This window comes from Lucilia cuprina, chromosome 5, assembly GCF_022045245.1.
Source record: "Lucilia cuprina isolate Lc7/37 chromosome 5, ASM2204524v1, whole genome shotgun sequence".
Taxonomy (NCBI): domain Eukaryota; kingdom Metazoa; phylum Arthropoda; class Insecta; order Diptera; family Calliphoridae; genus Lucilia; species Lucilia cuprina.
Genome location: NC_060953.1, coordinates 8,144,002 through 8,158,047, shown reverse-complemented (window position 1 = coordinate 8,158,047; position 14,046 = coordinate 8,144,002). Strand labels below are relative to the sequence as shown.

The 14,046-nt window shown below is 31.0% G+C and overlaps 2 protein-coding genes across 2 annotated transcripts in view; one reads left to right on the top strand and one right to left on the bottom strand.

The window, feature by feature from the left end:
• Nucleotides 1-9,072: 9,072 nt before the first annotated feature.
• LOC111683374 (calcium-transporting ATPase type 2C member 1) lies at nt 9,073-11,190 on the bottom strand. Its single transcript, XM_046952748.1, has one exon. It carries the CDS (start codon nt 11,160-11,162, stop codon nt 9,465-9,467), a length of 1,698 nt encoding a protein of 565 aa, XP_046808704.1. The 5' UTR covers nt 11,163-11,190; the 3' UTR covers nt 9,073-9,464.
• Nucleotides 11,191-13,092: 1,902 nt separating this feature from the next.
• Nucleotides 13,093-14,046, top strand: part of LOC111687717 (calcium-transporting ATPase type 2C member 1-like) — a 17,380-nt gene continuing 16,426 nt past the window's right edge. The window contains exon 1 of the mRNA XM_046951407.1: nt 13,093-13,096. Within this exon, the coding sequence (XP_046807363.1) occupies nt 13,093-13,096 (4 nt within the window). The remainder of the gene's footprint in view (nt 13,097-14,046) is intronic.

Below are 14,046 nucleotides of genomic sequence, written 5' to 3'. Positions count from 1 at the left end.
TCTATCTATCTATCTATCTATCTATCTATCTATCTATCTATCTATCTATCTATCTATCTATCTATCTATCTATCTATCTATCTATCTATCTATCTATCTATCTATGAGCATACTAATTATAACTAAATATTTAAATCAAATAAATAACATTCTTTCAAGCGTTTGAAGCATTTAATTACAAATAATCATTACCCTTGCAAATGCATACAAAATAACATAGAAATTATAAAACTATACATTTAGGCTTCAATGAATAATTTAAATCAAAATCTAAACGAGGGTAAAATGTTAATTTCATATTAAAATTAAATATTTAATTAAAATATTTGCAAAACATATTAAAAAAATATATACATTTAGGTCAAAAAAAGTAACAAATATAAATAAAAGTTATTTATAGTAAAATTTAAAATGCTACAACAAAAGCTTAAAAAAATTACAAATAAAAATTTAAAAGGAAAAAATTTTGCTAAAAAATTGAGATATTGTTAACTAAAATAATTTTACTAAACTAGTATGTATGCACTTTATAAAAACCTCACATATATTTAAATGTATTTTTATATTTATGTTTTTATTAAAAAAAAAATATATTCACACAACTGACTAAACATAACCGCTAGCTAACCCAAAAAACCAAAGCATAACGTTGAGGTGGCATAAATTTAAAGCATAACGTTAGGCATAAACCAATAAATAAAAGATTTATTATATTATTAAAATTTTATGCTTAAAAGCATTAAATTGTATTAGTAAGCTGATTTTTTTTTTAATTTTTTATTTAAAAGTTTTCTAAAATAGTAAACATAACTCTAAAATACAATTGTTGCCAACCAAAAGTATTGTTTTAATTGTTTGTTTAATAAAATGAAAAAAATCCCTGAAAGTTTTATTTTTTCTAGTATTTATGACTTTTAACATTTGTTTTTAATTAAATTTTATGCACACATTACTTACTACATTACTCAGGGTACAAATCTAGTTATCTCTTACAGTCATTAACACACACTTTAAGTAGGTACTTGTAAGGGTAGTAGTATGTTGTTGTTAAATTGAGTTCAGAGAAGAAAACTTTGTTTTTTTTTTCGTTGCAGAAAATCTTGTCATGTTAAATTTACTTATTATTCTTGTTCTTAGTTTTTTTCTTTGAAAATAGATAAGAAAAAGTTTTGAAAGAACATGTTTAGGTCAGCAAGTACTTTAAATTATAAAGGATAATGTAACAAGTTTGATTTTAATTGTGACTCTAAATATAGTCTTAATTTAGCTATAATCAAAGCAACCTAAAACTTTAGTTATGCAGGACTATAGTCAGCACTTTCGATTCGGTTATAAACTGATCAATCAAAAACTATCGACGTTATAGTTAAGGCTGTAGTATAGACTATAAATACTATAAACAGGACTACATATAGACTTTACTAAATAAACTCTTGTCTATAGATATAGTCTGGAATATAGCTGGACTATAGCACGACTATAGAGAGACTACAGTATAGATCATAGACTACAGTATGGGCTACATATAGACTGTTGTTTGGCTAAAGTAAGAAAATAGTACGGATTGGACTGGACTACAAACTATAGATAGTCTATAGTCTGCTTTATAAACAGAATATAGTCTGCACTATAGACAATCTATAGTCAGCACTATAGACAGTCTATAGTCCGCACTATAGACATTCTATAGTCTGCACTATAGACAGTCTATAGTCAGCACTATAGACAGTCTATAGTCAGCACTATAGACAGTCTATAGTCAGCACTATAAACAATCTATAGTCAGCATTATAGACAGCGCTATAGACAGTCTATAGTTAGCACTATAGACAGTCTATAGTCAGCACTATAGACAGTCTATAGTCAGGACTATAGACAGTCTATAGTCAGCACTATAGTCAGCACTATAGACAGTATATAGTCAGCACTATAGACAGTCTATAGTCAGCACTATAGACAGTCTATAGTCAGCACTATAGACAGTCTATAGTCAGCACTATAGACAGTCTATAGTCAGCACTATAGACAGTCTATAGTCAGCACTATAGACAGTCTATAGTCAGCACTATAGACAGTCTATAGTCAGCTCCATAGACAGTCTATGTATAGTAAGCACCATAGACAGTCTATAGACTGCACTATAGACAGATAATATTCTGATTTATATGGACTATTGTATAGACATACTATAGTTTGAACTATAAAGACATTTTATTTTGCATTATAGATAGACTTTGGCCGGAATTTAAAGATAGATTTTTTAGTTTAGCTTAATACATAGTTTAAAATTTTGTCCCAGTTTAACTCTAGTTTTGCTCCCCTCTTTTAAGAAAATTTCTTTAAATCGTTTGTTTTGTAAAATAAAACCTTTATCGATTCATTACAAAATTTGCATATTTCTCAAACGTTTATTCTCTCACCCTCTAAATTACCAAAACCAAACAAAACTTTTACCTAGAAACTAAATAAAACTAAGTTTATTTCTTTATATAATTTCCAGCAAATTACTCAGTTATATTTCCCCCTGCATTTTCTGTTAAAACTAACTAATGCATAACATCGACCTAAAGTAGACCAGAGAAAAGTGGCTTACAATTTTAACCCCATTGTTTGGCCAAAAAGTCAAAATTGTTTGAAATACGTACAGGTTGAGAAAGAGGATAAAAACTGAAACAAACAATTTTGCACTTTTATGCTTAATTAATTCAAAGTAATTGTATATTTTACTAGTGTTCCCCCCTAGAGCAAAAAGAAAAGAATTGTTTTTTTTGCTAACTTCAAGCTAAACAATTAGTAAAGTGAAAATTGTAACAAATTTCAATGAAGAAGGATTTAAATTACAACAACGAAAACCTATTTAAATTGTTGTTTATTAAAGTCATTTGTCTTGACACTGATGTTAGTTATAGATAAATTGCATTAAAAACTTAGGTTTTTTTTTTTTTGATAGCAAAAAGTAAATTAAGAAAAATAAAACTTGCTCCTAAAAGTATGCTTTAGTTTTTTTTTGTTAGCCAGTCAGCTTCATTGGCTTAAGGCCACAATCTAATAATTTGTGTGTATTTTTTGTTTTTTTATACCATTTAATTTCATTCTATTTTCATAAGTTTTTCAACACTTTGTAGATTAATTTGTCAAAGTTTATAGCATAGCTTAAGGCGTACAAGAATACTTAATATTTGTTTAATACTGTTATTAAATATGTAGCTTTGAATGTATGTTTACAGTTAACTAAAGTTAAAGTTCTAACAAATATGTCAGACAAACAAGTTTTTCTGTCATTTCTTTTGTGTAAAAAATAAAACTAAAATTTTGAAAGTTTGTTTTTCAAAAAAAATATGCTTTATTTTAAATTACATTTAATACTCCCTTAAGTATGCTTTAAATATTTATTAACACCCCCCCCCCCTTTGTTTGTTATACAACTAAAATTATTTTTAAAAATTTGTTGTTTATTAAAACTACTGCTACTAAAATTTCTATTGCAAATTTATTCCATAATAATCCCATATGTATAGTTTTACCACTTTTACCAAATGTATGCTGTTATTTTAACTAAAAATATGTACATATCCTTAAATTATGCATTTTATTTACACATTTTGTTGTTGTTTTTTCGTTTTTTGTTTTAGCATGACCCAGTTGTGTTCTCCTTTTCAACTCTTCTTTTCTTCTCGTTTATTTTATGGCTAATGTGATTTTAAAATACTGACAATTATAAGCACTAACTGTATATAGAGTTTGGCATTTGCAACTAAATGAAAAAACCCTAAAAGTATGCTTTAATTAGTCTATTTCAGTTGAACACTGCTAAAGTAGAAAAAAGTTAATTAAAAGCAGCTTAATTTTGAACTATTACTCGTTAAGAGAAGAGAGAGCTTAAGTAATAGAGCGTATATTTATTACGTACTAATTAAGGTTTATCATTTTTGTAACAATTTTCAAATTGGTTCATTTATTTGAAGTATTATATACATATTTGTTTGTGTAAGCCAAAAAGTAGGCAACATTATTGCAATATTTCCCTATTTATGTAAGCAGTTTAATTGTAAAGAAAAAATAGCAAGTTTTCATTTGAATTTTTAAATTGTTATGATAATTTTAAATAGAATTTTGGTGATTACGTATACAGAGCTTTAATTTAAGCTATCAAAGGACTACAAAAGGCTTTACTATCAATTAAATAAGTATATTAGGACTATATCAAGAGTTAGGACTAAAGGGACCTTAAAGGACCAAAGTAAGACTTACTCGTGTCTGTAAGCAGTCTGCACAACCTAACCTAACCTAGGACTAAAACTAAGCTGTGCTTATAGCTACCTACAAAGACCCTATATATTTAAGTCTAATCTTTAGTTAAAACTGTATTTAGATCAACGTTTTAAGCTTTACTTAAACTTTATTTAGAGCTTTTATATTTACTAAGTTGGCTTTTTTCAAACTAGAGCTTATTTTGGTTTATAGTTTAGAATACGTTTAAAACGAAACTAGAGCTTTACATAGATTACATTTGAAACTTTGCTGGAGTAGCATACTACTTAAGAGTTACGATTAAAGCTATGTTACATTAAAGCTAAACTTATACGATAGATCTTCAATAGAAGACAAAATTGAACCCTATTTGGGACTACATTTCAACTATAGTAGAATTACGACTACGGCTAAACTAGGACTCTAATAAGAGTTACGATTGAAGCTAAACTAAACCATATTTGGAGTTATATTTAAACTGAACTAGGCTTAAGCTTAACTAGGACTCTAATAAGAGTTACAATTGAAGCTCAAATGAGACTAACCTAGGACTCTATTTAAAAGAGAGGAGTAAAGCTTAACTAGGATATGTTTTAGAGCTTCTGATCAAAACGATGATAAAAGCTTAAATTATACTATGAACCTATAATATAAGTTAAAATTTAAACCACATTTGAAGTGACATTTCAAAGGAACTAGAATTACGTCTAAAGCTAAAGTAGGACTCTAATTAGGGCTTCGCTTAAAGCTAAACTGAGACTAAACTAAGAATATATTTGAAGAGAGGAATAAAGCTTAACTAGGATTTGTTTGAAAGCTTCTGTTAAAAACGGCGATAAAAACTAAACTATAATAGAAAGCAAAATTGAACCGTATTTGGAGCTACATTTTAACTAAAGTAGAATTACGATTAAAGCTAAACTAGGACTCTAATAAGAGTTACGATTGAAGCTAAACAAAACCATATTTGGAGTTACATTTAAACTGAACTAGAACTAAGACTAAAGCTTAACTAGGACTCTAATTAGAGTTACAATTGAAGCTCAACTGAGGCTGTTTTAGAGCTTCTGTTCAAGACGACGATAAAAGCTTTGGAGCTACTAGACTTGAAATTAATGCTGACCTATTACCATAATTAAAGCTATAATTTGAATTGAATCTTGGTCTAAATTTGAAGCTACGTCTAGAGCAACTTAGATCAGATAATACAAGACAGCTCATTTGAATTGTCATTACGTTTTGTTAATCTTAAGACATGATTGATGCTAATGTGGAGCTTTCAAGCTAATGTAGGACTCTGAGTAGAGCTTTAAATTAATCGTATGTGAGTTTTAGCTATGATTAGTCATAATGTAGAGCTTTATTTTAATCATATGTGAGACTTTAGTTTGGGCTATGATTAATGCCCAAAGTAAAGATTAAGTTAAGCTTAAGTTGTAACTAATTGATAGACATAATCCTTATCTTGTTTAAAGAAAACCACTCATCATCCTTTTAAAACTATGTTTGCTTGAATATAATTTCAACATTTACGTTTCGGTGGTCTAGAGCCATGATTGAAACTATTAGTCCTTATGTTGTACACTAAGTACAGCTTAAACGGTAACTTACTGATAGAAATAAGCTTAAGGGTTTTTTTAGGAAAACCTCTCTAAAAGTCATCCTTTAAAAACTTTGATTGCCTGTACAAAATTACACCATTTGATCATTGATCTAGAGCCACGATTGAAGCTTATGTGCAGCTATAATTCAAACTGTGTTTTCCAGCTAATGTAGGACTCTGAATAGAGCTTCAAATGAATCGTATGGAAGGCCTTAGTTTAAGCTATAATTAATCCTAATGTAGTGCACTAAGTACGTTTCGCTGATCTTGAGCCATGATTGAAGCTAATGTGGAGCTCTGAGTAGAGCTTCAAAATAATCCTATGTGAGGCTTTAGTTTGAGCTATGATTAGTCCTAATGTAGTACAATAAATACAGCTGTAACTAATCAATAGAAATAATCTCTAAGTTTGTTAAAGAAGAACTCCCTCTAGAAGTCACCATCTGGCTGAACAAAATTTCATCAAAATTTTCATAAAATTTAATTCCTTAAAACTTTTCAATAATTTTTCCTTCAACATTTACAAACAATTTATTTCTTTAATCTTTTTTTTTAATATTATGTTTTATTGTAAATGCTTGATTTCTCATATCAATTTTATATGATTTTTTCGGTTCCCTTTTGCATTATTTTTTTTTTGTATTTGCTAACCATATCATAATTACAATTTCACCCATAACCAAGTAGAGAAAATGAAAAGTATCCTTATATATTTTTTCAACTCATTGAATTTGTACATATTGTAATAACAAGGACAGACGAGGATCAGAATGATATTGCTGTTTGCTTGCTGTTCCAGTCTGATAAAAACAGTTATTATTATGTATCAACTTTAATATTTTTTACCATTTTATAGAACATTTATTACCTTTTTGGGTTACACCAATATAGCAATTATTAAATTGTAGTGGTAAAAAAAATTTATATTACTGCAAGATAAGGAATATGATAGAGAAAGGTTTATGGAACATAAGCATTATAATTCTAGAGGTATTGGTCTTTATGGAGTTTCGTTCGCAGAAATAATTAACCACTGAGTTACTTATACTTTACTGACAGGACATACTGGTTTATAAAGGTTATGGTTGGTGTGTGTTATAGGGATAAAACATCTTGCTTAAACTGTTAGTTTAACCACCCACTATATATTGACTGGCTTTTGCATTTCCGGCAAAGTTTTGTTTGTATTCATGTGGCCATCATTTATTCCTCTTTTCCTCTTCCTCTCTCTCTCTCTCTTTCTATGTAGGTATATGTTTGTACAACCAAGTGGCAAAAATGTATATGGTTGCAACTAAAAAACACTTAGTTACCCAGACAAAATGAATTATATCCTTTAACATTCAACTTTAGCCTGCAGCTTGAAGTCTGTCTGTCCCTCCGTCCGTCTGTCTGTTTAAACATACAAACGAGAAATTTATTTGAAGTGCAACTTCACTTCATGTCAGTTGTATTCAACCAAACAACATCAGCAGCATATCAAATAGATATTTTACAAAATTTCTCTTAGCTTTTTTGCATTTCTACTAAATTGTATTCGTCGAGTAGCCAGTCCTTTTGCAAAACTCCTACACATTTTAAGTTTTTTTCTTTTCTATTTTTTTTTTGCAAAATTTAGCAGTTTTAGTTTAAAATTGTATATTTAACTTAAGCTTTCTAGGGAGTAATAAATCTTTGTGGTGGCATAGATGAAAAATTTATAAATCCTTATACCCTTGAACCATAAGAGAAGTAGTTCTTTTTTAACAAAACTCCCGAAAAAAATCAACAATCTGATGTTCATTACATGTTAAAAGATAAGAATAGAATTTGGTTTTTAGATGGAAGGTTGAATAGAAAGTTTTCTCTTTTTTATACCCTACACTACTTAAGTGGGGAGGGTATATTGTATTTGTGCTGATGTTTGTAACGTACAATAATATTGGTCCTATACACACCTTAAAAGTATACCAATCGGCTCAGAATCATTTTCTAAGTCGATTTAGCTTTGTCCGTCCGTCCATGTAAAACTTGTAATCAAACTACAGGTCGCAATTTTGAAGATAATTCAATGAAATTTGGTACATGATCTTCTATTGTCACAGGAACGAAGCCTATATGGTTAAGATCGGAACATTATTCCACCTAGTCCCCATACTACTGAACCCCCGAATAGGGCTTGTAAACATTCAAATCAAACTACAGGTTGCAATTTTGAAGATAATTCAATAAAATTTGGTACTTGATACTCTATTGTCCCAGGGACGAAGCCTGTTGAAAATATTTAAGATCGATTCATTATTTCACCTGGTCCCCATACAACTGTACCCCCGAATAGGGCTTGTAGCTTTGTAATCAAACTACAGGTCGCAATTTTGGAGATAATTGAATGGAATTTGGCATATGATATTTTATGATACCGTAGAAGAAACCTGTTGAAAATAGTTAAGATCGGTCCATTATTCCACCTGGCCTCCATACAACTGTAGCCCCGAATAGGGCTTGTAGTCTTGTAATCAATCTACAGGTCGCAATTTTGGAGATATTTGAATGGAATTTGGCACATGACCTTCTATGGACGAAGCCTGTTGAAAATGGTTTACATCGGTCCATTATTTCACCTAGCCCCCATACAACTGAACCCGCCGAATAGAACTTGTAAACCTTGTAATCATACTACAGTTCGAAATTTTGGAGATAATTCCATGAAAATTGGCACATGATATTCTATGGACGAAGCCTGTTGAAAATGGTTTACATCGGTCCATTATTTCACCTAGCCCCCATACAACTGAACCCGCCGAATAGGACTTGTAAACCTTGTAATCATACTACATTTCGAAATTTTGGAGATAATTCCATGAAAATTGGCACATGATATTCTATGGTACCCTAGACGAAGCCTGTTGAAAATAGTTAACATCGGTCCATTATTTCACCTAGCCCCCATATAACTGAACCCGTCGAATAAGGCTTTTAAGTTCATAATTATGTTTAATATACTCATATCTCGACAAAAAGCGGCAAAACCAAGTGCTATACTAGACTTGATGACCCTCACGAATTCCATAATAATAGGTCCTCATATGACCCCAGCTCCTACGAAAAGTCCCCATCAAAATTTCACTTAAATGTCTACAATTTTATTCAACAATAAACGGCTTAAGTGTATATATCTGAGGCAAGGTACAATCCAATTTAAATGCTTTATTATGGCTACAAAATCACATATTATTTTTGTAAAAGGTGTAGGGTATTAAGTGGTCGGCCTCGACCGACATTTTGTTTTTTGACTGTGGAAAGTGTACATGAAAAAGTACTTTTTCGTTTATGTCAACTTTTGAACATTTTCAACATGTTTAACAATCAAGTTACATGTCATGTTCGTTGCAGCGTTTTTTTCGGAAATTTACATACAAAGTCAAAAGCAACAATTCGCAAAGAAACAGCACAAAGGACAACAGAAAGAACAAATAGATATAAATAAGAATGAAACCTAAAAAGGAGGAATGGAAAAAGGATAATTTGAAGTTTTATGTAGAAGCCCCCACAAAGTCAAACATTTGTCAGAAAAGTACTATTACAAAAAGTGCTTAAAAGTACTCTTTTCAAAATAATTACATAAATTTATTCACTCACCAATTGCCATTGCTGTCTCTTGAGCATCTCCAGTCACCATTTTCACTCGCACTCCACTTTGCATTAACAGCTCTATAGACTCCCTTACCAAAGGTCTTGGTGGATCTGTTATGCCCACTAAACCGCAATAGATAAGATCCTGTAAATTTTTTCCCTTAGCCAAAGCTAAAACTCTTAAACCTTTACGTCCGATTTCATAAGCTTCCGCTAAAAATTCCGCTTCATTTTGTTTAGTCAAAGGCATAGTTTGTGTGCCAAATTGATATTTGGTACACTGCGGCAGAAGATAATCTAGAGCACCTTTAGCAAAATAGATTTCTTCTTTATTGTTATTGTACTTATGTATACATTTAACGGCCATCATTTTCTGATCGGATGAGAAGGGATATTCCTGTATGCGTACATAGTTTTCAGCCGTAGCATACATGCCATTTTTCATGGCAGCTGCAATGAGAGCACCTTCGGTAGGTTGTCCCAGCAGAGTGCCATTTTGTATATAGGCATTATTACAAACAGCTCCAATTTCCAAGAGATTCGTTATATTAGCTTTAGCCATTTCGATGTTATTACAATTGCGTATATGTATTTCACCCTGATCATTATAGCCGGCTCCTGTAACATCTGCCATATAGGCATCGGAGGTTATGATTACAGTCACTGTCATTTCATTTTTGGTCAATGTACCTGTCTTATCCGAGCAGATAACATTAACACAACCCAAAGTCTCTACCGTGGGTAGTTTTTTAACAATAGCATTACGTTTAGCCATGCGCATAACCCCTAAGGCTAAGGTTACCGTCACCACTATGGGTAAACCCTCAGGTATAGCTGCCACTGCTAGGGAAACGGATATATTAAACATTTCCGTTAAGGGTTTACCCTGCAACCAACCCAATAGCATTATAACACCAATAATAAGAAAAGAGTAGAAACTTAGCTGAGCTCCCAAAATATCCATGGACTTTTGTAAAGGTGTCTTGGGTGCCTCTTCGGCTTGCATCATTTTGAATACTTCACCAAATTCACTTCTTTCGCCGGTACTCACTACAATACCCTTGCCATTGCCGCAGCGCACTAATGTACCCATAAATGCTATATTTTTCATATTCGTATGATCTTTATTCCCTGTATTATTCAATAACAAATCCGTACATTTTCTAGCCGGTTCAGTTTCACCCGTAAAACTGGATTCATCTATAGACAAGTCAATAGCATCGAACAGTCTTACATCGGCCGGTACTCGATCACCCACATTCAAATACACCACATCTCCCGGCACCAGTTCACGTGCCAGAAATGTTTCCAGCCTTCCCTCTCTCAAACAATGACACTCGGGTGGTACTAATTTCTTTAATTCCTCTAAACTCTTCTCTGATCTATACTCTTGTATAAAAGCTACTGTTACCACTATTATAATGGCGATTGTTATGCTAACAGCATCATCGAACTGTTTCATAAATACCGACACGGCCGCCGAACCCAATAGTAATAAAATGAGTGGATTTTTGAATTGTTCGGCATATTTCTTCCAGGTAGGTTCTTCTTCGATAACATTGAGTTCATTGTGACCAATAATTTTAGCGCGATATTTTGCTTCGGTCCATTTTAGTCCGGAGCGTACATCGACTTGTAAGCGACCAGCTACCTCAGAGGCACTAAATGTTGAAGATTCTGCTGTGGTTAATAACATTTCAGGGGTAATGGTGGAACCCGTCTGGAAAGAGAGTAACGAAAAAAATCGGTTAGAACATGTATTTAGATATAGATAGATGAATAGATAGATAGATAGATAGATAGATAGATAGATAGATAGATAGATAGATAGATAGATAGACAGATAGATAGATAGATAGATAGATAGATAGATAGATAGATAGATAGATAGATAGATAGATAGATAGATAGATAGATAGATAGATAGATAGATAGATAGATAGATAGATAGATAGATAGATATGTAGATAGGTAGGTAGATAGATAGATAGATAGATAGATAGATAGATAGATAGATAGATAGATAGATGTTCTAGATATGTTCTTGTTATGTTCTAGTTCTGTACTAATTCTGTTCTAGTTCTGTTCCAGATCCGTTCTAGTTCTGTACTAATTCTGTTCCAGATTTGTTCTAGTTCTGTTCTAGTTTTGTTCTAGTTCTCTTCTAGTTCTGTTCTAGTTCTGTTTTAGTTCGGTTCTAGTTCTGTTCTAGTTCTGTTCAAGTTCTGTTTAAGTTCGGTTCTAGTTCTGTTTTAGTTCGGTTCTAGATCTGTTCTAGTTCTGTTCTAGTTTTGTTCTAGTTCTCTTCTAGTTCTGTTCTAGTTCTGTTCTAGTTCTGTTCTAGTTCTGTTCTAGTTCAGTTCTAGTTCTGTTCTAGTTCTGTTCTAGTTCTGTTCTAGTTCTGTTCTAGTTTTGTTCTAGTTCTGTTCTAGTTCTGTTCTAGTTCTGTTCTAGTTCTGTTCTAGGTTTGTTCTAGTTCTGTTCTATTTCTGTTTTAGTTCTGTTTTAGTTCTGTTCTAGTTCTGTTTTAGTTCTGTTCTAGTTCTGTTCTTATTCTGTTGTAGTTCTGTTTTAGTTCTGTACTAATTCTGTTCTAGTTCTGTTCCGTTCTAATTCCGTTTTTGTTCTGTTTTTGTTCTGTTCTAGTTCTGTTCCTGTTGTACTTATGATCTAACTAGATTCATGATCTGTCTAATGTTTTCGTTTCTTTTTAAGTTCAGACTAAAAAAATTAAAACACCCACCAGAAATTAATATTTACCTAAAACTATACTTTAGTTTTTATTACTATTTATTTAATCTTGTGTTAAGGTTATTTAAGGAAAATACAGGAAATTATAAAAATGACTTAATTAAAACTAAATACTCTCAGGAGTTTCTGCTGCCAGGAACTACAGATGTTATAAAAATAATGAAAATAAAAAAGTACTACATCTGCTATACAGTGCACACAAAAATTAACCTTCGTTCAACATTATCATCTATTTTAATTAGTTTCATATAAAAACATTTCATTATATACTAAAATTATACACATACATATAAAAAGTTCTTTAGTTTATTTAGTTTTTTTGTTTAAATAAAAATAAAATGTTAAATAAACATTTGTGCTGATAAGGGCAAAAGGGCATATGTGATAATTTTTTTCTTTCAAAAATTTTATATCTACGGTTTCATAATCAATTTTCTTTTTGAATAAAGAGTTTTTTGTTATTTTAAATAAATGTATTTTAGTACCTTTTCCAATTATTATAATTAAATATATATTTTAATATCATACTAAAGGTCTTTACGACTATCAGACCTCACATCCCTTATTTTTAGTCAAGTTGGTTTTGCTTTTTATGGTGATAATGAAAATGATTACCGGCAAAATGGTTGGTCAAAAATAAGAAGAAAAAAACTTTTCAATGAATCTCTTTCAAAGCCATTTGAATGTCTAGTTGTATGTCCAACTATCATCTGTTGGAAGGATGTATCTATGGTTTTTGTTGCCACATCCATCAAATAGTAGACTAAACCAGTGGGTGGCAATATGAAATATTCTCATATTTGTTGTTTTTGTAGCAATTGCAAACGTATTTGTAACTTTAAAAGTGTTAGGTCTAAATGAGAATAATGAGCAAGATGGGTAAAGATGATGATGTTGGGTACTTGCTCACTGGTGGTTGTCTTGGCTAATTTGCAATTGTCAACGCAATGTGTTGTTGATGTTTGTTTGTTTGTATGTCTGCTAAAATGTTAATAATGATATTTTGTTAAGCTGTCATTTGCAGCTTTTACTACATTTTCTCCCTACAATTTTGGCTTGTTTTTTTATTTGTTTATTCATTTTATTTCATTTTCGTTTCTGTATTTCAAATGTATGTACATATTACTTTAATATGTTTGTGGGGATTTTCATTAAAGAAAATAATTGTAGCATCATTTTAGGAGAGAGAAGAGAGTCATAGAAATGGAGTATAATTTATTTTACAACTTAGAACTGCAAATGATTTTGATGAAAAGTTAAAATGAAGAAAAAAATATTTAAAAACATAAAATAAAGAAAATATTAGAAAGATTTGTAAATTTATTTGTGGTTGCAAAGTAATAAGAATCATATTAAATTTGTAACGAAGAAATTATTTAAAGAGTTAAAATAATATGCATAATTTAGGGTTTGTTAAAGAAACTACACATAAGTGACTCATATTAACTCCTAAACCGAATAAGAAGAACTTTATTTTAGCATATTGTGGAGTATTGAAGAATTGAACAAGAATAGAAAGGAGATAGAACAGAACTGTACAAGAACTGAACTAAAATTGAACAAGAACAGAACTAGAACAACCCAAGAACAGAACTAGAACGGCACTAGAATAGAACTAGGACAGAACTAGAACAGATTTAGAACCGAACTACAACAGAACTAGGGCAGAACTAGAACAGATTTAGAACCGAACTAGAACAGATTTAGAACAGAACTAGAACAGAAGTAGAACAGAATAGAACTAGAACAGAATAAAACTAGAACAGAATAGAACAGAACTAGAACAGAACTAGAACAGAAATAGAACATAACTAGAAAAGAACAAAAAC